This window comes from Mobula birostris, unplaced genomic scaffold, assembly GCF_030028105.1.
Source record: "Mobula birostris isolate sMobBir1 unplaced genomic scaffold, sMobBir1.hap1 scaffold_2383, whole genome shotgun sequence".
Lineage (NCBI taxonomy): Eukaryota > Metazoa > Chordata > Chondrichthyes > Myliobatiformes > Myliobatidae > Mobula > Mobula birostris.
The window spans coordinates 8,940-31,952 of NW_027275432.1; the positions used below are offsets into that span (position 1 = coordinate 8,940).

Sequence of the window (23,013 nt, forward strand, 5' to 3'; positions counted from 1 at the left end):
CTCCTCCTTCTTCTATTCCCCACTCGCCCCTCACCTGCCTCTGGGCCCCCGCTCCTTCCCTCCCTCCTCTCCGATCAGATTCCTCCCTCTCCAACCCCCGACCGTTCCCGCGCACCTGGCTGCCCCCATAAACCGAGCTCGACCTCCTCCCCTTTCTCCCCCCTTCCTTTCCCGTCCCTGCCCGAAACGTTCACCGTCTATCCTTCTCCAGGGATGCAGCCTGAGCTGCCGGGTTGCTCCAGTGTTTCTGTGTGTGAAAGGGGTGAATCCACACTCTCTGCCCCTCGCCTTCCCCGTCGGCCCCCGGCAGCCACAGCAGAGACCAGACGCACCAAACAGACAGTGTCCTCGGTTTGGCAGAGTACTTAATGGGAGGAGATATGAGCAGGAAGTATAATTTTAATGGAATATATATGTACAGTCAATGAGGGTAAAACCGGGCCAGAAAATAATGTTTATAACAATGAATCGATGCTCTTTGCAAAACGTAGGCGATGTAACCCAACAGCCCCCACCCTCCCTCACTCCTCGCCACCAAACACCCAGTCGGCAAGGTAAAGCCCTGAGAGGCTCCCTCCGCACCATCCGATCACACACGCCCGGGGTCAGACACAGAGTGAATCTCCCTCCGCACCGTCCCATCACACACTCCCGGGGTCAGACACAGAGTGAATCTCCCTCCGCACCGTCCCATCACACACTCCCAGGATCAGACACAGAGTGAATCTCCCTCGGCACCGTCCCATCTCACACTCCCGGGGTCAGACACAGAGTGAATCTCCCTCCACCCCGTCCCGTCACACACTCCCGGGATCAGACACAGAGCGAATCTCCCTCCACAACGTCCCATCACACACTCCCAGGATCAGACACAGAGTGAATCTCCCTCGGCACCGTCCCATCTCACACTCCCGGGGTCAGACACAGAGTGAATCTCCCTCCACCCCGTCCCATCACACACTCCTGCGGCCAGACACAGAGTGAATCTCCCTCCGCACCGTCCCATCACACACTCCCGGGGTCAGACACAGGGTGAATCTCCCTCCACACCGTCCCGTCACACACTCCCGGGGTCAGACACAGAGTGAATCTCCCTCCGCACCGTCCCGTCACACACTCCAGGGGTCAGACACAGAGTTAATCTCCCTCCGCACCGTCCCATCACACACTCCCGGGGTCAGACACAGAGTGAATCTCCCTCCACACCGTCCCATCACACACTCCCGGGGTCAGACACAGAGTGAATCTCCCTCCGCACCGTCCCATCACACACTCCCGGGGTCAGGCACAGAGTGAATCTCCCTCCGCACCGTCCCATCACACACTCCCGGGGTCAGACGCAGAGTGAATCTCCCTCCACACCGTCCCGTCACACACTCCCGGGGTCAGGCACAGAGTGAATCTCCCTCCCCACCGTCCCATCACACACTCCCAGGATCAGACACAGAGTGAATCTCCCTCCGCACCGTCCCATCTCACACTCCCGGGGTCAGACACAGAGTGAATCTCCCTCCACACCGTCCCATCACACACTCCTGCGGCCAGACACAGAGTGAATCTCCCTCCGCACCGTCCCATCACACACTCCCGGGGTCAGACACGGGGTGAATCTCCCTCCACACCGTCCCGTCACACACTCCCGGGGTCAGACACAGAGTGAATCTCCCTCCGCACCGTCCCGTCACACACTCCAGGGGTCAGACACAGAGTTAATCTCCCTCCGCACCGTCCCATCACACACTCCCGGAGTCAGACACAGAGTGAATCTCCCTCCACACCGTCCCATCACACACTCCCGGGGTCAGACACTGAGTGAATCTCCCTCCGCACCGTCCCATCACACACTCCCGGGGTCAGACACAGAGCGAATCTCCCTCCACACCGTCCCATCACACACTCCCGGGGTCAGACACAGAGTGAATCTCCCTCCGCACCGTCCCATCACACACTCCCGGGGTCAGACACAGAGTGAATCTCCTTCCGCACCGTCGCATCACACACTCCCGGGGTCAGACACAGAGTGAATCTCCCTCCGCACCGTCCCATCACACACTCCCGGGGTCAGACACAGAGTGAATCTCCTTCCGCACCGTCGCATCACACACGTAGTCTGTGGAATGTGACGCGGTGAGAGATGGGGAGCAGATGGGCCCAGACAGAGCATTTATCTGGGTGGTGTGCGGGTGGGGGGGGGGGGGTGGAGGGGATGCGTTGGAGGAGGGGCCGGTCTCTCGGCGAGGTTCGGGGGTCACTGAAAGAGGGTCCGGTAGCGGGATTTCTCCTCCTGTTCCTTCTTTCTGATCTTCTCCTCGATCTGTCGGAGCTCGCGGCTCACCAGGGACGCCAGGCTCGGGTCCAGCATGGCTGCCTTGGACAGGTCCTTCCGGGCCTCCACCTCGTTCCACACCGCGCCCTGCGCCTTCCCTCGCTTGAAGTAGGCCTTGACGTTGTCTGGGGGGTGGAGGGCGGGAGAGGGTGAGAGGGGGGCGCGCACAGGCTCTCTCGTCCCTTTCCTCTCCTCCCTCAACACTCAGTCTTCACTGTCCCTCCCCTCCACCACTGACGTGGGCCTTGACGTTGTCTGGGGAAGGTTGGAGTACAGGGCCTCTGCTCCCTCCTCCCCCCTCCCCTCACTGTCTGGTCCCGCCCCTCACCTACCTTCGTACTTGTTGAGGATGGCCGTGCAGTGCTCAATCACTTCGTAGTACTCCTCGGACACCATCTTGCACTGACAGTAGTTGAGGAGAAGTGGGGTAATCATCGCGTCGAGGGCCAACCACTGCTCGTCTCCCGGCCGCTCCTGTGTGGGAATTACACAGCGTCCCAGCTCTGAGAAGGGCCCTTCGGCCCATCTGGTGTGTGCCATCCCACTCCCACCGTCCCACGGCCGGGTCGTGGCCCCGCCCCCACCCTCCGCGGGCAGCTTGTTCCACACGCTCGCCGTCCGCTGAGTGAAGCCTCCCCCCTTGAAAATTTCTCCATCCTTCCATTTAACATTTATCCTTTGACACGTGTGCCCAGTGTACTACCTTGAACTGTATCAAGGAATCACAGGCACAAACAGATGAGGTATTTACCAAATGAAAACTTTTATCCCATTATCTGAAAGTGACTCTCGAAATTCCAATTCCCACGCACCTTTAATTTTATCATTAGATACATTTCTCAAATTCAATAACCATTTATAAATTATACCTATAATGGCTTTCCTCCGTTATGTCCTGTCTTAAGTTTCGAGAAAATAGGAAGTCGGACATTTGATACATCCTCTAAATTTGAAGAAACCTGGCGACCTTTTATTCAATATTTTCATATGGTTTGATTTACTGCTCTTTCTGTTACTTTCTCGAAACTTTGGATTTGATCAGAAAATGTTTCTTTTTTCTTGCTTTTACTCTCAGTGTGGGCTGCCCAGCCCCTTCTTTTCTTTTCTTTTTCTTTTTTTAAAATTGTTTTTCTTTATAGAGAATAGCGTTTTTTTATATATATATAAAAATTATAGAAGTTCCTTTATCTCTTTTTTTTATGAAATAAGAGAATTGATTATCTTATCTTTTATTATATACTATTAGATTAATACTACTTATGATCTTGATAATGTTTATTTTACCTTTTATATGTATTGTTATCGATATAGATATTGGAGCTAATCCTCCTCTTGCTTGTATATATGTACTTTCTTTTAATTAATAAAGAGATTGATGAGGAAAGAAATATTTCTCCGTTCACCCTTAACCCGTGACTATGCTCTCACCCAACACGAAGGAAAAAGCCTGCTTGCATTAACCCTGTTTATCATCAGACCAGAAGGTACGGGAGCAGAATTCGGCCATTCGGCCTGTCGAGTCTGCTCCCCCAGTTCATCACGGCTGAGCCATTTTCCCTCTCGGCCCCCAATCTCCTGCCTTCTACCCGTTTCCCTTCATACTCTGACCAAACAAGAATCTATCAACCTCTGCCTTCGATATACCCAATGAACTGGCCATCAGAGCTGCCTGTGGCAACGAGTTTCACAGATTCACCAGCCTCTGGCGAAAGAAATTCCTCCTCCTCATCATCATGTGCTGTGTTGTGTGACATCATGTGCTGCGTCGTGTGACATCATGTGCTGTGTTGTGTGACATCATGTGCTGTGTTGTGTGACATCATGTGCTGTTGTGTGACATCATGTGCTGCATCATGACATCATGTGCTGCATCACGACATCATGTGCTGCGTCGTGTGACATCATCGTTATGTGCTGCGTCGTGACATCATTGTGCTGCGTCGTATGACATCCTTATAGAAACATACATAGAAAATAGGTGCAGGAGCAGGCCATTCGGCCCTTCGAGCCTGCACCGCCATTCAGTATGATCATGGCTGATCATCCAACTCAGAACCCTGTACCAGCCTTCCCTCCATACGCCCTGATCCCTTTAGCCACAAGGGCCATATCTAACTCTCTCTTAAATATAGCCAATGAACTGGCCTCAACTGTTTCCTGCGGCAGAGAATTCCACAGATTCACCACTCTCTATGTGAAGAAGTTTTTCCTCATCTCGGTCCTAAAAGGCTTCCCCTCTATCCTCAGACTGTGACCCCTCGTTCTGGACTTCCCCAACATCGGGAACAATCTTCCTGCATCTAGCCTGTCCAATCCCTTTAGGATTTTATACGTTTCGATCAGATCCCCCCTCAATCTTCTAAATTCCAACGAGTACAAGCCCAGTTCATCCAGTCTTTCTTCATATGAAAGTCCTGCCATCCCAGGAATCAATCTGGTGAACCTTCTCTGTACTCCCACTATGGCAAGGATGTCTTTCCTCAGATTAGGGGACCAAAACTGCACACAATACTCCAGGTGTGGTCTCACCAAGGCCTTGTACAACTGCAGTAGTACCTCCCTGCTCCTGTACTCGAATCCTCTCGCTATAAATGCCAGCATACCATTCGCCTTTTTCACCGCCTGCTGTACCTGCATGCCCACTTTCAATGACTGGTGTATAATGACACCCAGGTCTCGTTGCACCTCCCCTTTTCCTAATCGGCCACCATTCAGATAATAATCTGTTTTCCTATTTTTGCCACCAAAGTGGATAACTTCACATTTATCCACATTAAATTGCATCTGCCATGAATTTGCCCACTCACCCAACCTATCCAAGTCACCCTGCATCCTCTCAGCATCCTCCTCACAGCTAACACTGCCGCCCAGCTTTGTGTCATCCGCAAACTTGGAGATGCTGCATTTAATTCCCTCATCCAAGTCATTAATGTATATTGTAAACAACTGGGGTCCCAGCACTGAGCCTTGCGGTACCCCACTAGTCACCGCCTGCCATTCTGAAAAGGTCCCGTTTATTCCCACTCTTTGCTTCCTGTCTGCCAACCAATTCTCTATCCACATCAATACCTTACCCCCAATACCGTGTGATTTAAGTTTGCACACTAATCTCCTGTGTGGAACCTTGTCAAAAGCCTTCTGAAAATCCAAATATACCACATCCACTGGTTCTCCCCTACCCACTCTACTAGTTACATCCTCAAGAAATTCTATGAGATTCGTCAGACATGATTTTCCTTTCACAAATCCATGCTGACTTTGTCCGATCATTTCACCGCTTTCCAAATGTGCTGTTATCACATCCTTGATAACTGACTCCAGCACTTTCCCCACCACCGACGTTAGGCTAACCGGTCTATAATTCCCCGGTTTCTCTCTCCCTCCTTTTTTAAAAAGTGGAGTTACATTAGCCATCCTCCAATCCTCAGTCTCTAGTCCAGAATCTAACGAGTTTTGAAAAATTATCACTAATGCATCCACTATTTCTTGGGCTACTTCCTTAAGCACCCTGGGATGCAGACCATCTGGCCCTGGGGATTTATCTGCCTTCAATCCCTTCAATTTATCTAACACCACTTCCCTACTAACATGTATTTCGCTCAGTTCCTCCATCTCACTGGACCCTCTGTCCCCTACTATTTCTGGAAGATTATTTATGTCCTCCTTAGTGAAGACAGAACCAAAGTAATTATTCAATTGGTCTGCCATGTCCTTGCTCCCCATAATCAATTCACCTGTTTCTGTCTGTAGGGGACCTACATTTGTCTTTACCAGTCTTTTCCTTTTTACATATCTATAAAAGCTTTTACAGTCAGTTTTTATGTTCCCTGCCAGTTTTCTCTCATAATCTTTTTTCCCCTTCCTAATTAAGCCCTTTGTCCTCCTCTGCTGGACTCTGAATTTCTCCCAGTCCTCAGGTGAGCCACTTTTCTGGCTAATTTGTATGTTTCTTCTTTGGAATTGATACTATCCCTAATTTCTCTTGTCAGCCACGGTTGCACTACCTTCCTTGATTTATTCTTTTGCCAAACTGGGATGAACAATTGTTGCAGTTCATCCATGCAACCTTTAAATGCTTGCCATTGCATATCCACCGTCAATCCTTTAAGTGTCATTTGCCAGTCTATCTTAGCTAATTCACATCTCATACCTTCAAAGTTACCCCTCTTTAAGTTCAGAACCTTTGTTTCTGAATTAACTATGTCACTCTCCATCTTAATGAAGAATTCCACCACATTATGGTCACTCTTACCCAAGGGGCCTCTCACGACAAGATTGCTAATTAACCCTTCCTCATTGCTCAATAACCAGTCCAGAATAGCCTGCTCGCTAGTCGGTTCCTCAACATGTTGGTTCAAAAAACCATCCCGCGTACATTCCAAGAAATCCTCTTCCTCAGCACCTTTATGTGCTGTGTCGTGTGACATGCTGCGTTGTTACATCATTATGTGCGTCGTGTGACATCATTATGTGCGTCGTGTGACATTATGTGCTGCGTCATATGACATCATTATGTGCTGCGTCGTGTGACGTGCTGCGTTGTTACATAATTATGTGCTGCGACGTGACATCATTATTTGCGTCGTGTGACATCATTATGTGCGACATGTGACATCATTATGTGCGTCGTGTGACATCATTGTGCTGCGTCGCGTGACATCATTATGTGCTGTGTTGCGTGACATAGGCGATCACAGTCTTTCCATGACCGTGATTGTCCTTGGCAAATTTCTCTACAGGAGTGGTTTGACGCTGCCCTCTCTGAGCCTGCCCTGTACTCTGTGGACTTGTCCAGAAACACTGGATCCTAATAAACTCTCCCGAGTTCCCGTCCGATGTTCTTGTCATTTTCCCCGCTCCCAATGTGAAACCCTCTGCAGGGTCAACGCTTATCCTCATCTCCAGCTATCGACGAGGTCACAGCTCACTCACTGAGAGAGGCCAGTCACCCTGTCCAGTCTGGCTCCCTCCTCCCACTGGACTGTCTCCATGTTGATTAAAAAAAACCCTCCTGCAGTGGACAAATTCTGCCCCATCAAAACCTCCTGCACCGAGAAGGTGCCAGTTCATCCTAGGGTTACCCACAGCCCTCTATTTTTCTAAGCTCCGTGTACCTGTCCAGGAGTCCCTTAAAAGACCCTATTGTATCCATCTCCACCATCGTTGCTGGCAGCCCATTCCACACACTCACCACTCTCTGCGTAAAAATCTTACCCCTGACATCTCCTCTGTACCTACTCCCCAGCACCTAAAACTACCCCCTCTTCTGCTAGCCATTTCAGCCCTGGGGAAAAGCCTCTGACTATCCCCACAATCAATGCCTCTCATCATCTTATACACCTCTATCAGGTCACCTCTCATCCTCCGTCGCTCCAAGGAGAAAAGGCCAAGTTCACTCAATCTGTTCTCATAAGGCATGCTCCCCAATCCAGGCAGCATCCTGGTCAATCTGCTCTGCACCCTCTGTAATCCAGGCAGCGTCCTGGTCAATCTCCTCTGCACCCTCTCTAATCCAGGCAGCGTCCTGGTCAATCTCCTCTGCACCCTCTGTAATCCAGGCAGCGTCCCGGTCAATCTCCTCTGCACCCTCTCTAATCCAGGCAGCGTCCCGGTCGATCTGCTCTGCACCCTCTGTAATCCAGGCAGCGTCCCGGTCAATCTCCTCTGCACCCTCTCTAATCCAGGCAGCGTCCCGGTCAATCCCCTCTGCACCCTCTCTAATCCAGGCAGCGTCCCGGTCAATCCCCTCTGCACCCTCTCTAATCCAGGCAGCGTCCCGGTCAATCCCCTCTGCACCCTCTCTAATCCAGGCAGCGTCCCGGTCAATCCCCTCTGCACCCTCTCTAATCCAGGCAGCGTCCCGGTCAATCCCCTCTGCACCCTCTCTAATCCAGGCAGCGTCCCGGTCAATCCCCTCTGCACCCTCTCGAATCCAGGCAGCGTCCTGGTCAATCTCCTCTGCACCCTCTCTAATCCAGGCAGCGTCCCGGTCAATCTCCTCTGCACCCTCTCTAATCCAGGCAGTGTCCTGGTCAATCTCCTCTGCACCCTCTCTAATCCAGGCAGCATCCCGGTCAATCTCCTCTGCACCCTCTCTAATCCAGGCAGCGTCCTGGTCAATCTCCTCTGCACCCTCTCTAATCCAGACAGCGTCCTGGTCAATCTCCTCTGCACCCTCTCTAATCCAGGCAGCATCCTGGTCAATCTCCTCTGCACCCTCTCTAATCCAGACAGCGTCCCGGTCAATCTCCTCTGCACCCTCTCTAATCCAGGCAGTGTCCTGGTCAATCTCCTCTGCACCCTCTCTAATCCAGACAGCGTCCTGGTCAATCTCCTCTGCACCCTCTCTAATCCAGGCAGCGTCCTGGTCAATCTCCTCTGCACCCTCTCTAATCCAGACAGCGTCCTGGTCAATCTTCTCTGCACCCTCTCTAATCCAGGCAGCATCCTGGTGAATCTCCTCTGCACCCCCTCTAATTTGTGTCGCCTCCCTGGTGCCGGGATCCAGGATGTCACGGACCGATTGCAGGGAATCCTCAAGATTGATGGTGAATACCCGGAAGTGGTGGTGCATGTCGGCACAAATGATGTGGGGAAGAACGGGAAAGACATTCTACAGCACGACTTCAGAGAACTCGGAAGAAGGCTGAAAAGCAGGACTTCCAGGGTGGTTATCTCCGGTTTGCTTCCAGTTCCCCGTGCTGGAGTGGGCAAGAACAGGGAGATAATGGATCTGAATGTGTGGCTGAGGAACTGGCGCAGGAAGCAAGGATTTATATTCTTGGACCACTGGGGTATGTTTCGGGGTAAGGATGAATTGTACAAAAGGGATGGGTTGCACCTTAATAAGCGGGGCACCAGCATTCTGGCAGACAGGTTTGCCTCTGCAACACGGGTGTGTTTAAACTAAGTAGTGGAGGGGAAGGGAGGAACTGGAAACATACGGATGGAGATAAAGGGAAAGTGAGATTAAGAAAAGTTAAGAAATACAGCAGAATCAACAGAGCAGGAAGCTCAAGAAGGGATCGTACAGTATGGCCAAGTGAAATAGGAATTGATATGGGAGGTGAGGGGAGTAATGAATTAAAAGTATGAATGCACCGAGTATAAGAAATAAAGTGGACAAGCTTGAGGCTCAGTTGGAAATTGGTAAGTGTGATGTTGTGGGAATAACAGAGACATGGCTTCAAGTGGACAGGGCCCGGAAAATGAATATTCAAGGATATACGTCCTATCGAAAGGACAGACTGATGGGCAGAGGGGGGGGTGGGGTTGCTCTGTTGGTGAGGAATGATATTCAGTCCCTTGCGAGGGGGGACATAGAATCAGGAGACGTAGAGTCAGTATGGATAGAACTGAGAAATTCTAAGGAATAGAAAGACCCGAATGGGAGTTATCTACAGGTCCCCAAACAGTAGTCTGGATGTAGGGTGTAAGTTGAATCAAGAGTTAAAGTTGGCATGTCGCAAAGGTATTGCTACAGTTGTTATGGGGGATTTCGACATGCAGGTAGACTGGAGGAATCAGATTGGTACTGGACCCCAAGAAAGGGAGTTTGTGGAGTCCCTCCGAGATGGATTCTTAGAACAGCTTGTACTGGAGCCTACCAGAGAGAACGCAATTCTAGATTTAGTGTTGTGCAATGAACCGGATTTGATCAGGGACCTCAAGGTAAAGTAGCCATTAGGAGGTAGTGACCATAATACGATAAGTTTTAATCTACAATTTGAGAGGGAGAAGGGAAACTCGGAAGTGTCAGTATTACAGTTGAACAAAGGGAACTATGGTGCTGTGAGGGAGGAGCTGGCCAAAGTTCAATGGAACAATATCCTAGCAGGGATGGCAGTGGAACAGCGATGGCACGTGTTTCTGGAATAATGCGGAAGGTGCAGGATCAGTTCGTTCCAAAGAGGAAGAAAGATCCTAAGGGGAGTCAGGGGAGGCCGTGGCTGACAAGGGAAGTATAACATAGCAAAGACGAGTGGGAAGCCGGAGGATTGGAAACTTTTAAAGAGCAACAGAAGGTAATTAAAAAGGCAATACACGGAGAGAAAATGAGGTACGAAGGTAAACTAGCCAAGAATATAAAGGACGACTGTAAAAGCTTCTTTAGGTATGTGAAAAGGAAAAAAATAGTTAAGGCCAAAATTGGGCCCTTGAAGACAGAAATGGGTGAATTTATTACGGGGAACGAGGAAATGGCAGACGAGTTGATCAGGTACTTTGGATCTGTCTTCACTAGGGAAGACACAAACAATCTCCCAGATGTAATAGTGGCCAAAGGACCTAGGGTAATGGATGAACTGAGGGAAATTTATATTAGGCAGGAAATGGTGTTGGATAGACTGTTGAGTCTGAAGGCTGGTAAGTCCCCGGGACCTGATGGTCCGCATCCCAGGGTACTTAAAGGAGGCGGCTTTAGAAATCGTGGACACATTGGTAATCATTTTCCAATGTTCTCTAGATCCAGGATCAGTTCCTGTGGATTGGAGGGTGGCTAACGCTGTCCCTCTCAAAAAGGGAGGAAGAGAGAAAACAGGGAATTATAGACCGGTTAGCCCGACGTCGGTGGTGGGAAAGATGCTGGAGTCAATTATAAAAGATGAAATTACGACACATCTGGATAGCAGTAACAGGATCACTCCGAGTCAGCATGGATTTACGAAGGGGAAATCGTGCTTGACTAATCTTCTGGAATTTTTTGAGGATGTAACTATGAAAATGGACAAGGGAGAGCCAGTGGATGTTGTGTACCTGGACTTTCAGAAAGCCTTTCATAAAGTCCCACATAGGAGATTAGATGGCAAAATTAGGGCACATGGTATTGGGGGCAGAGTACTGACATGGATTGAAAATTGGCTGGCTGACAGAAAACAAAGAGTAGCGATTAACGGGTCCCTTTCGGAATGGCAGGCGGTGACCAGTGGGGTACCGCAGGGTTCAGTGCTGGGATCGCAGCTGTTTACAATATAAATGATTTAGATGAGGGAATTAAAAGTAACATTAGCAAATTTGCTGATGACACAAAGCTGGGCGGCAGTGTGAAATGTGAGGAGGATGTTATGAGAATGCAGGGTGACTTGGACAGGCTGGGTGAGGGGGCAGATGCAGTTTAATGTGGATAAAAGTGAGATTATCCACTTTGGTGGTAAGAACGGGAAGGCAGGTTATTATCTAAATGGAGTCAAATCAGGAAAAGGGGAAGTACAACGAGATCTAGGTGATCTTGTACATCAGTCACTGAAAGCAAGCATGCAGGTACAGCAGGCAGTGAAGAAAGCTAATGGCATGCTGGCCTTCATAACAAGGGGAATTGAGTATAAGAGCAAAGAGGTCCTTCTGCAGCTGTACAGGGTCCTGGTGAGACCGCACCTGGAGTACTGTGTGCAGTTTTGGTCTCCAAATTTGAGGAAGGACATTCTTGCTATTGAGGGAGTGCAGCATAGGTTGTCGAGGTTAATTCCCGGGATGGCGGGACTGTCATATGTTGAAAGATTGGAGCGACTGGGCTTGTATACACTGGAATTTAGGAGGCTGAGAGGGGATCTTATTGAAACATAATAAGATTATTAAGGGATTGGACACGCTGCAGGCAGGGAGCATGTTCCCGCTGATGGGTGAGTCCAGAACCAGAGGCCACAGTTTAAGAATAAGGGGTCGGCCATTTAGAACGGAGTTGAAAAACTTTTTCACCCAGAGAGTGGTGGATAGATGGAATGCTCTGCCCCAGAAGGCTGTGGAGGCCAAGTCTCTGGATGCTTTCAAGAAAGAGATGGATAGAGCTCTTAAAGATAGTGGAATCAAAGGTTATGGGGATAAGGCAGGAACTGGATACTGATTGTGGATGATCAGCCATGATCACAGTGAATGGCGGTGCTGGCTCGAAGGGCTGAATGGCCTACTCCTGCACCTATTGTCTATTGATTCCAGGAATGAAAGGGTTATCATACCAGGAACATTCGATGGCTCTGGGTCTGAACTCACTTGAACTCAGAAGGGTGAGAGGGGGGAGTATTGTGTGCAGTTCTGGTCACCGAATTATAGGAAAGATGTCAATAAAATTGAGAGAGTACAGAGGAGGTTTACTAAAATGTTGCCTGGGTTTCATCTCCTAAGTTGCAGAGAAAGGTGGAACAAGTTGGGTCTTTATTCTTTGGAACGTAGAAGGTCGAGGGGGGACTTGATAGAGGTGTTTAAAATTATGAGGGGGATAGATAGAGTTGATGTGGATAGGCTTTTTCCATTGAGAGTGGGGGAGATTCAAACAAGAGGACATGGGTTGAGAGTTAAAGGGCAAAAGTTTAGGGGTAACATGAGGGGGAACTTCTTTACTCAGAGAGTGGTAGCTGTGTGGAACGAGCTTCCAGCAGAAGTGGTCGAGGCAGGTTCAATGTTGTCGTTTAAAGTTAAATTGGATAGATATACGGACAGGAAAGGAATGGAGGGTTATGGGCCAAGTGCGGGTCGGTGGGACTAGGTGAGGGTAAGAGTTCGGCACGGACTAGGAGGGCCGAGATGGCCTGTTTCCGTGCTGTAATTTGTTACATGGTTATATGGGAACTCATTGAAACCTTTCAAATGTTGAAAGACCTAGACAGAGTAGACGTGGAAAGGATGTTTCCCGTGGTGGGGGAGTCTAGGACAAGAGGGCACAGCCTCAGGATAGAGGGGCGCCCTTTCAAAGCAGAGATGCGGAGAGGGTGGTGAATTTGTGGGATTAGTTGTCACATGCAGCTGTGGAGGCCAGTTCGTTGGGTGTATTTAAGGCAGAGATTGATAGGTTCATGATTGGACAGGGCATCAAAGGTTACAGTGAGAAGGCTGGGAACTGGGGCTGTGGAGGTGAAAAGAGGATCGGCCAGACTGAATGGTGTAGCAGACTCGATGGGCCAGACGGCCGAATTCTGCTCCTGTGTCTTATGGTCCAAGCGAGGGCCGAATCAGGGTTTTATAGAACTGCAACGTCACCTCACCGCTCTTGAACTCAGCCCCCCGACTAACGGAGGCCAACACACCAAACGCCATCTCAACCACCCGCTCAACTTGCGCGGGAACTTTGACGGATCTCTGGACGTCGACTGAGATCTCTCTGTTCCTCCACACTGCTGGGAATCCTGCCGTCAACCCTGTCCTCTGCCGTCCAATCCGCCCTCCCCAGATCTTCCCGGGCTGAACTGCATCTGCCACTTCTTAGCCCGGCTCTGCGTCCCGTCAACGTCCCGCAGTCAACCACGGCAACCCTCCACAACTCCACCGACCCTCCTGCCGCCTGCAGACTCACTACCCCACCCCGCCACTTCCTCATCCAAATGTCTGTAAACCCTGTCTCTCTCGCGCCATGCCAACGCCCCACACCGGCCCTGCGACCCCTGCAGCGGACCCCGCGACCCCAGCCCACCTTCATCTGCAGGTTCTTCAGGCAGGCGATGGCGTCGTGGTACTTCTTGGTCGCCTCCTGCACCCGCCCGGCCTTGAAGAGTCGGTTCCCCTCCTCGTGGATGTGAGGGACGGCCGCCAGCTTCTCCTCGTCGGACATGGCCCAGGCTTCCTGCTCGTAGCTGCCCGGCTCCTCCGCCTGCGCCCGGCACGGAAAGAGGCGTGAGCGGCGGGGTGGGGCGGTGGGACGGCGGATACGCGGCCCTCTCTCGCTCCCTCCGTCACCCCCACAAGCCTCTTCCCTCCCTCCCTCCCTACCTCGCCTCGCCTACCTTCAGCATCTCGATGCGGAACAGGAGGGGCTGCGGGGTGGGGGGTGGGATGGCAGATACGCGGCCCTCTCTCGCTCCCTCCGTCACCCCCACAAGCCTCTTCCCTCCCTCCCTCCCTACCTCGCCTCGCCTACCTTCAGCATCTCGATGCGGAACAGGAGGGGCTGCGGGTGGCTCTGCAGCTCGTCCAGGTCAGCGTGGCCCAGCGAGTGGTGCTCGTGCATTCGGCTGATCCCACAGCAGTGCCTCTGGCCCTCCAGGGGGTCCTTCCCCAGCGCGATGTTGCGCAGGCTCTTCGAGACCAGCGGGTACACCAGCACGTGCTGGGGGGACGGAGAGAGAGAGGGAGATAGATAGAGAGAGAGAGAGAGAGAGAGAGAGATTTGGAAAGCGGTGAAATGATCGGACAAAGTCAGCATGGATTTGTGAAAGGAAAATCATGTCTGACGAATCTCATAGAATTTCTTGAGGATGTAACTAGTAGAGTGGATAGGGGAGAACCAGTGGATGTGGTATATTTGGATTTTCAAAAGGTTTTTGACAAGGTCCCACACAGGAGATTAGTGTGCAAACTTAAAGCACACGGTATTGGGGGTAAGGTATTGATGTGGATGGAGAATTGGTTAGCAGACAGGAAGCAAAGAGTGGGAATAAACGAGACCTTTTCAGAATGGCAGGCGGTGACTAGTGGGGTACCGCGAGGCTCAGTGCTGGGACCCCAAATGTTTACAATATATATTAATGACTTGGACGAGGGAATTAAATGCAGCATCTCCAAGTTTGCGGATAACACGAAGCTGGGTGGCAGTTTTAGCTGTGAGGAGGATGCTAAGAGGATGCAGGGTGACTTGGATAGGTTGGGTGAGTGGGCAAATTCATGGCAGATGCAATTTAATGTGGATAAATGTGAAGTTATCCACTTTGGTGGCAAAAACAGGAAAACAGATTATTATCTGAATGGTGGCCGATTAGGAAAAGGGGAGGTGCAACGTGACCTGGGTGTCATTATACACCAGTCATTGAAAGTGGGCATGCAGGTACAGCAGGTGGTGAAAAAGGTGAATGGTATGCTGGCATTTATAGCAAGAGGATTCGAGTACAGGAGCAGGGAGGTACTACTGCAGTTGTACAAGGCCTTGGTGAGACCACACCTGGAGTATTGTGTGCAGTTTTGGTCCCCTAATCTGAGGAAAGACATCCTTGCCATAGAGGGAGTACAAAGAAGGTTCACCAGATTGATTCCTGGGATGGCAGGACTTTCATATGAGGAAAGACTGGATCGACTAGGCTGGAATTTAGAAGATTGAGGGGGGATCTGACTGAAACTTATAAAATCCTAAAGGGATTGGACAGGCTAGATGCAGGAAGATTGTTCCCGATGTTGGGGAAGTCCAGAACGAGGGGTCACAGTTTGAGGATAAAGGGGAAGCCTTTTAGAACTGAGATGAGGAAAAACTTCTTCACACAGAGAGTGGTGAATCTGTGGAATTCTCTGCCACAGGAAACAGTTGAGGCCAGTTCATTGGCTATATTTAAGAGGGAGTTAGATATGGCCCTTGTAGCTAAAGGGATCAGGGGGTATGGAGGGAAGGTAGGTACAGGGTTCTGAGTTGGATGATCAGCCATGATCATACTGAATGGCGGTGCAGGCTCGAAGGGCTGAATGGCCTAGTCCTGCACCTATTTTCTATGTTTCTATGAGACAGTCAGACCGGGCTCTTCGACACCAATGGGTACAGCAGCACGTGCTGGAGGGACGGGGAGAAAGTCGGTCAGCTCAGAGTAGGGAGAGGGTGTGACACAGGAGAGGAAAATTTGGGGGGGAGGGGAGGGAGTGGTAAATAGGGAGGGAGAGGGAAGGAGAGAGAGAGAGGCTGGGGGAGAGAAAGAGACTGAGGAGAGAGAGAAGCAGGAACCAGGAGCACAGGGACAGACACTGGGATTGGAGAGAGAGGATGGAGTGGAGTCATGGGATGAGGCTGTGGGCGCCAGAGGGAAAAGGGGGGGGACTGAACAGGGGAGCCACACTGGCTCACCCTGGGGACGTACGCTACATCCAGAGGATGCGTTGGGGACAGGAGGAGCGGATCAGGCACCAGATCCCGCAGGAAATGGGTGAATGGGAGACACTGGATCCAGAGGAGCTGAACACCAGATCCCATGGAGTGGGGCTTAGGAGATCTGACCCTCGACCTAGAACAAAGAGGAGGTAACTAAAACCGTGTGATCGGCACTGGATCCAGAGGAGATTCTGGTGTGGGAAATGGCACTGGATGCAGAGGGAGGAAGGGGATCAGTGAGTTGGGACACTGGATCCAGAGGAGATTCTGGTGTGTGAAATGGCACTGGATCCAGAGGAAGGAAGGGAACCCGCGAGTTGAGACACCGGACCCAGAGGAGATTCTGGTGTAGGGAATGGCACTGGATCCAGAGGGAGGAAGGGGGTCCGTGAGTTGGGACACTGGATCCACAGGAGGTTGTAGCAGCTAAAATGTCACTGGATCCAGAGGGAGGAACAGGATCAGTGGGGTGGAACACTGGATCCAGAAGAGGTTGTGGTGTCGGGGGGTGTCACTGGATCCAGAGGGAGGAACTGGATCAGCAGGGGTGGGACACTGGATCCAGAGGAGGGTGTGGTGGAGGAAATGGAGCAACATGAACACAGACAAACAATACTGCTACAGGCTGGGAACTGGAGCCAGGGGTTAGAGCCACTGGGCCCAAGGGGGCAGGGGCCTGGCACTGGATCCAGAGCACTGATGGCTATCACTGGATCCAGAGGAGTGTCAGTATCAGACAAGAGGCACCAAGGATGCCATCATCCAGAGGTGAGAGCAACAACAAGAGAGGTCGTGAGGGATTGTCAGTAAGGTTAAGCCAGTGGTGGGGTTGATGCCACCGTATCCAGAGGAGGGGAAGCCAAGGGGTGAGGGGGGGGGTCATTGGATCCATTGGAGGGGTGAGGAAGTCCCAGTGATGACACTGGGGACCAGAGGAAACTTGCAAGGGGCTGGCATTGGAGCCAGGGGAGGAATCCCCCCCCAGAGTAGAGGGACCGCTGGATTTGGAGGAGTGGCTGCACCAGTGAAGGGGCCCAACCCAGAGGCAGTGCAGTTCCAGGGATGGGCACTGGGTTGCCAGTGAACCCCCCACCCACTGGAACCAGAGGCAGTGCAGTTCCAGGGATGGGCACTGGGTTGCCAGTGACCCCCCCCCCCCCCGCACTGGAACCAGAGGACACTGGATCTAGAGGGAGGTCACAGGCCTGTCGCTGAACCCAGCGGAGCACTGGATCCCGTGGAGGGGGGCGTACCTTGGTGTCGCACTGGAACTCCGACACCTCGCCCTGGCGCATGGAGGAGATGATGGTCTCCCAGACGGGCAGTTTGAACTGCTTCCCGATGATGAGCTCCATGGGCTTCCCCCGATCCCGGCTGTCATCCACCAGCGTCCGGTCCGCGTCACACCGCATCGTCTGGTAGTGGAACGTGGCCTGGCGGAGGCAGAGGGAGAGGCTCAGCGGAGTTTGAGGAGATCTGGCGTGTCGCCGAGGACACTCGCAGATTTCTACACATGTATGGTGGAGGGCGTCCTAACTAGCTGCATTAGCCTAACCCTAACCCCCTAACCCTAACCCTTAAACTCTAACCCTAACCCTTAAACCCTAACCCTCTAACCTTAACCCCTAACCCCTAAACCCTAACCCTCTAACCCTAACCCCTAACTAGCTGCATTAGCCTAACCCTAACCCCTAACCCCTAACCCTAACCCCTAAACCCTAACCCCTAAACCCTAACCCTCTAACCCTAACCCCCAACCCTAACCCCTAACCCCTAAACCCTAACTAGCTGCATCCGCGTCTTCTTTTCATTTATTTATTGTTATCATTATTAATTTTTCTTCTATATTGTGTACTGCGTTGAACTGCTGCTGCTGAGTTAACACATTTCACGACACACGCCAGTGACAATAACCCTGATTCTGACACAGGGGGAGGGGCCGCTGCACAGGATCGGAAAAAGCTGCAGAAAGTTGCAGACCCAGCCTGCTCCACCACGTCCAGGACATCGTCAACAGGCCACGCCTCAGAAAGCCGGCCTCCGTCACCCAGGACATGCCCTCTTCTCATTGCTCCCGTCGGGGAGGGGGTACAGCGGCCTAAAGACACACACTCAGCGATTCAGGAACAGCTTCTTCCCCTCCGCCGTCCGATTTCCAAACAGACATCGAACCCACGAACACTAGCTGACTGCTTCTGCCCCTCTCTTCCTGTACTATTTAACGATTATATAATGTATAATATTGCGGTGGATGTTGTCTATATGGACTTCAGTAAGGCCTTTGACAAAGTTCCACACGGAAGGTTAGTTAGGAAGGTTCAATCATTAGGTAGTAATATTGAAGTAGTAAAATGGATTCAGCAGTGGCTGGATGGGAGACGCCAGAGAGTAGTGGTGGATAACTGTTTGTCAGATTGGAGGCTGGTGACTAGTGGTGTACCTCAGGGATCTGTACTGGGTCCAATGTTGTTTGTCATATACATTAATGATCTGGATGATGGGGTGGTAAATTGGATTAGTAAGTACGCAGATGATACTAAGATCGGTGGAGTTGTAGATAATGAAGTAGGTTTTCAAAGCTTGCAGAGAGATTTAGGCCAGTTGGAAGAGTGGGCTGAAAGATGGCAGATGGAGTTTAATGCTGATAAATGTGAGGTGCTACATTTTGGTCGGACTAATCAAAATAGGACATACATGGTAAATGGTAGGGCATTGAAGAATGCAGTAGAACAGAGGGATCCAGGAATAACGGTGCACAGTTCCCTGAAGGTGGAATCTCATGTGGAAAGGGTGGTGAAGAAAGCTTTTGGTTTGCTGGCCTTTATAAACCAGAGCATTGAGTATAGGAGTTGGGATGTAATGTTGAAATTGTACAAGGCATTGGTGAGGCCAAATTTGGAGTATTGTGTACAGTTCTGGTCACCGAATTATAGGAAAGATGTCAAAAAAATTGAGAGAGTACAGAGAAGATTTACTAAAATGTTACCTGGGTTTCATCTCCTAAGTTACAGAGAAAGGTGGAACAAGTTGGGTCTTTATTCTTTGGAGCATAGAAGGTTGAGGGGAGACTTGATAGAGGTGTTTAAAATTATGAGGGGGATAGATAGAGTTGATGTGGATAGGCTTTTTCCATTGAGAGTGGCGGAGATTCAAACAAGAGGACATGAGTTGAGAGTTAAAGGGCAAAAGTTTAGGGGTAACATGAGGGGGAACTTCTTTACTCAGAGAGTGGTAGCTGTGTGGAACGAGAAGTGGTCGAGGCAGGTTTGATGTTGTCGTTTAAAGTTAAATTGGATAGATATATGGACAGGAAAGGAATGGAGGGTTATGGGCCGAGTGCGGGTCGGTGGGACGAGGTGAGAGTAAGAGTTCGGCACGGACTAGAAGGGCCGAGATGGCCTGTTTCCGTGCTGTAGATGTTATATGATTATGTAACGTACAATATGTAATTTTACATTATTTTCTCTAGTGCATGGTACTACTGCCGTAAAGATGACAAATTTCAGGGCTGCCTGCAGCTTAACGTGAAAGACTAAGGAGCTGGTGGTAGACCTGAGGGGAGCTAAGGTACCGGTGACCCCTGTTTCCATCCAGGGGGTCAGTGTGGACATGGTGGAGGATTACAAATACCTGGGGATACGAATTGACAATAACCTGGACTGGTCAAAGAACACTGAGGCTGTCTACAAGAAGGGTCAGAGCCGTCTCTATTTCCTGAGGAGACTGAGGTCCTTTAACATCTGCCGGACGATGCTGAGGATGTTCTACGAGTCTGTGGTGGCCAGTGCGATCATGTTTGCTGTTGTGTGCTGGGGCATCAGGCTGAGGGTAGCAGACACCAACAGAATCAACAAACTCATCTGTAAGGCCAGTGATGTTGTGGGGATGGAACTGGACTCTCTCACGGTGGTGTCTGAAAAGAGGACGCTGTCTAAGTTGCATGCCATCTTGGACAATGTCTCCCATCCACTACATAATGTACTGGGTGGGCACAGGAGTACATTCAGCCAGAGACTCATTCCACCGAGATGCAGCACGGAGCGTCATAGGAAGTCATTCCTGCCTGTGGCCGTCAAACTTTACAACTCCTCCCTTGGAGGGTCAGACACCCTGAGCCAATAGGCTGGTCCTGGACTTATCTCCTGGCATAATTTACATATTACTATTTAACTATTTATGGTTTTATTACTGTTTATTATTTATGGTGCAACTGTAACGAAAACCAATTCCCCCCTGGGATCAATAAAGTATGACTGTGAGTGTAAGGAGTTTGTACGTCCTCTCTCCCATCGTGACCGCGTGGGTTTCCTCCGGGTGCTCTGGTTTCCTCCCACCGTCCAAAGACGGAGCAGTTGGCAGATTAATGGGCCGTTGGAAATTGTCCTGTGACTTGGCCAGGGCTAAATTGGGGCATTGCAGCCTGTTGGGCCTCCCCTGAACTGTATGTAGTCATAGTCATACTTTATTGATCCCGGGGGAAATATGTCAATACATAAATATCCTATCAGTTTGCCCCAGGTAGAAACCCTAATTCTGGGCCAATCAGGATCATACCCATAGGAAGGCGGGCCAATCAACGACGCGCTTCCGCCATTGCCAATCATTTGCGGGCCAGTCAGGCCGCTCGGACCAATCGTAGGCGCGCAGCACTCACGGGGACCAATCCCAGCCGCGCGCCGTCCTTCAAGACCAGCCAATCATAAACGCGGACCCGCCGGCCGGGAGGTGCAGGCTGCGTCACGTCTTGCGGCCCAATCACAGAAGTACAGACCTCAGGTCGGGCAGCCAATCCCATGGAGAGGAACGTACGGATCCGACCAATCACAGTAGAGCCCAGCCACAGATGGAACCAATCATAGCGGCCTGCCAATGGGAAAGCAGAGAATAGACGTCGGGGGTGGGGTGGGCTATAGGCTTCACCAATGGGAAACGAGAGCGGCACGTCCGTCATTTGCGGCTCAGCCAATCGAAGGGGCCGGGCTGAGACCCGCAGCATGGGCGGCGATGGAGGCGGCGGCGAGCTGTCCGTTCTTTCCCCCCCACCCCAAACCCCATCACAACCCACCATGGCCGTCGCCTCTCCCCACCGTCCGGGACTGCCGCCTTACCTTGGTGCCATTGACGAAGTCTAGCAACGGCCCGGTGCCGACGTGCAGGATCCGCTTGACGATACCGTCGGCCTCCAGCATCAGCGCCCGCTCCGCCATCTTGCCGGCCGCCTTCCTTCGTGTGTTTCCGGCCGCCCGACGCTCGGGTATTTCCGGCTGTCGGGGGGAGGGGGAGGGGGAGGGGGAGGGGGGCGGTTCGGGAGTTTTCGTCACCCGCCTCGTCGGCGGTGTTCGGCAATTCCCGGGCCCCTGGTTCGGGTGCCGCCGCTTTCGGGTGTTCCCGGCCCGATGACGTTGCGGCCATACCCGGAAGTGTTCATACCCCGCACCCACAGACTGGAGATCAGGGTGTTGCAGCTAACTAAATAAAACAGCGCGATTGAATTGAATTGGAATGATCTTTATCACCATTATACAAAGGTACAATGAAACCCTTGTTTAGTTTCCTCTCAGGCAATTAAACAAAGCGGTAGCTATAAAACAAGGCAGTAATAGAAAAAACAGTACTAAATAGCTAAGAAGCAGAAAATAAGTGGGAACACACATCAAAGTTGCTGGTGAACGTTGATCTGTTGTTTGAATTTCCAGCATCTGCAGAATTCCTGCTGGTTTGCGAGAAAAATAAGTGGGAGCTGGTGGACCCCACTGTGGTTCCTGGTGACCACATCTGCAGCGAGTGTTGGCTGCCCGAGGAACTGGGGCTTAAACCTGGAATCTGAGCTTCAGACACTGCGGCACATCAGGGAGGGGGAGAGAGTTACCTGGATTCTCTGTTTCACACCCATTAGCCTGGCAGCCTCAGATCCGGTCTGCGGTCAGGGGCAAGAGGGTGTGCCTGCGAGTGAGGTGGGTAGTGGGATCCAAGAGACAGTGCTGGAGGAGCCTCGGCCCTGGGGCTTCTCCAACAGGTCTGAGATTCTTGCTCCCTGTGTGCATGAGAGTGGGGGCTGTAGGAAGGATCTGTGGCCCCGTAGCTCAGGGAGCCATTCAAGAGGAGGGAGGGAAGAGAAATGTAGTGGCAACTGCGGATAGATAATATAGTCCGGAATAGACAGTTTCTCTGTCGCGAGGATAGACCATCCCAAAGGCTGGGTTGTCTGCCTGGTGCCCGGGTTCAGGACATCTTATCTGACCTGCAGAGGAATTTGCGGTGGGAGGGGAAAGGTCCAGTTATCGTGGCCCATGTGGGTACCAACGACACGGGTAGATCGAGGACAGAGGTTCTGCTGAGGGAATTAAAAAGCAGAACCAAGAAGTCGGTCACCTCTGGACTACTACCTGGGCCCACGTGCAGATCGGCGTAGGGTCAGGAAGATTAGCGAGAGAAACGCGTGGCTCAAGGATTGGTGTGGGAGAAGTGGGTCTGAATTCATGGGAAATTGGCCCGATATTGGGGAAGGAGGGATCTGTACCAATGGGACAGGCTCCACCTGAACTGTGATGGGGCCTGGATCCTGGTAAATCGCATAACTAGGGTTAGACCATAAGACACTGGAGCAGAAGTAGGCCATTCGGCCCATTGAGTCTGCTCCGCCATTCAGTCATGGACTGATCCAATTCTTCCTGTCATCCCCACTCCCCTGCCTTCTCCCCATACCCTTTGATCCCCTGGCAAATCAGGAACCTATCGATCTCTGCCTTAAACGCACCCAATGACTTGCCCTCCACAGCCTCCCATGGCAACAAATTCCATGGATTTACCACCCTCTGACTAAAGTAATTTCTCTGCATCTCAGTTCTAAATGGACGTCCTTCAATCCTGAAGTCGTGCCCTCTTGGCCTAGAATCCCCTACCACGGGAGATAACTTTG

General features: G+C 51.3%; 1 protein-coding gene across 5 annotated transcripts; it reads right to left on the reverse strand.

Moving 5' to 3' along the window:
• Positions 1 to 134: 134 nt before the first annotated feature.
• On the reverse strand, positions 135 to 21,343 carry aip (aryl hydrocarbon receptor interacting protein). 5 transcript variants are annotated; one of them, XM_072250239.1, is made up of 7 exons: positions 21,203 to 21,276; positions 20,866 to 20,957; positions 17,348 to 17,527; positions 14,169 to 14,357; positions 13,725 to 13,901; positions 2,659 to 2,800; positions 275 to 2,451 (listed from the first exon to the last, which is right to left on the reverse strand). In XM_072250239.1, the coding sequence occupies exons 2-7, from the start codon at positions 20,887 to 20,889 to the stop codon at positions 2,249 to 2,251; spliced, it is 915 nt and encodes a 304-aa protein (XP_072106340.1). In that variant the 5' UTR covers positions 20,890 to 20,957; positions 21,203 to 21,276; the 3' UTR covers positions 275 to 2,248. The 5 variants fall into 5 exon arrangements, with proteins under 5 accessions (XP_072106339.1, XP_072106340.1, XP_072106338.1 ...); XM_072250238.1 differs by lacking the exon at positions 20,866 to 20,957 and having other exon boundaries at positions 135 to 364; positions 21,203 to 21,343; XM_072250237.1 differs by lacking the exon at positions 20,866 to 20,957 and having other exon boundaries at positions 21,203 to 21,343.
• Positions 21,344 to 23,013: the final 1,670 nt, after the last annotated feature.

Coding starts and splice junctions, on each gene's coding strand:
- aip (XM_072250237.1), bottom strand. CDS start 21,301: ATGGCGGAGCGGGCGCTGATGCTGGAGGCCGACGGTATCGTCAAGCGG. Junction 14,358..17,347: donor AGTTCCAGTGCGACACCAAG/GTACGCCCCCCT, acceptor CCGTCCCCCCAG/CACGTGCTGGTGTACCCGCT. Junction 2,801..13,724: donor TGAAGAACCTGCAGATGAAG/GTGGGCTGGGGT, acceptor ATTCCCACACAG/GAGCGGCCGGGAGACGAGCA.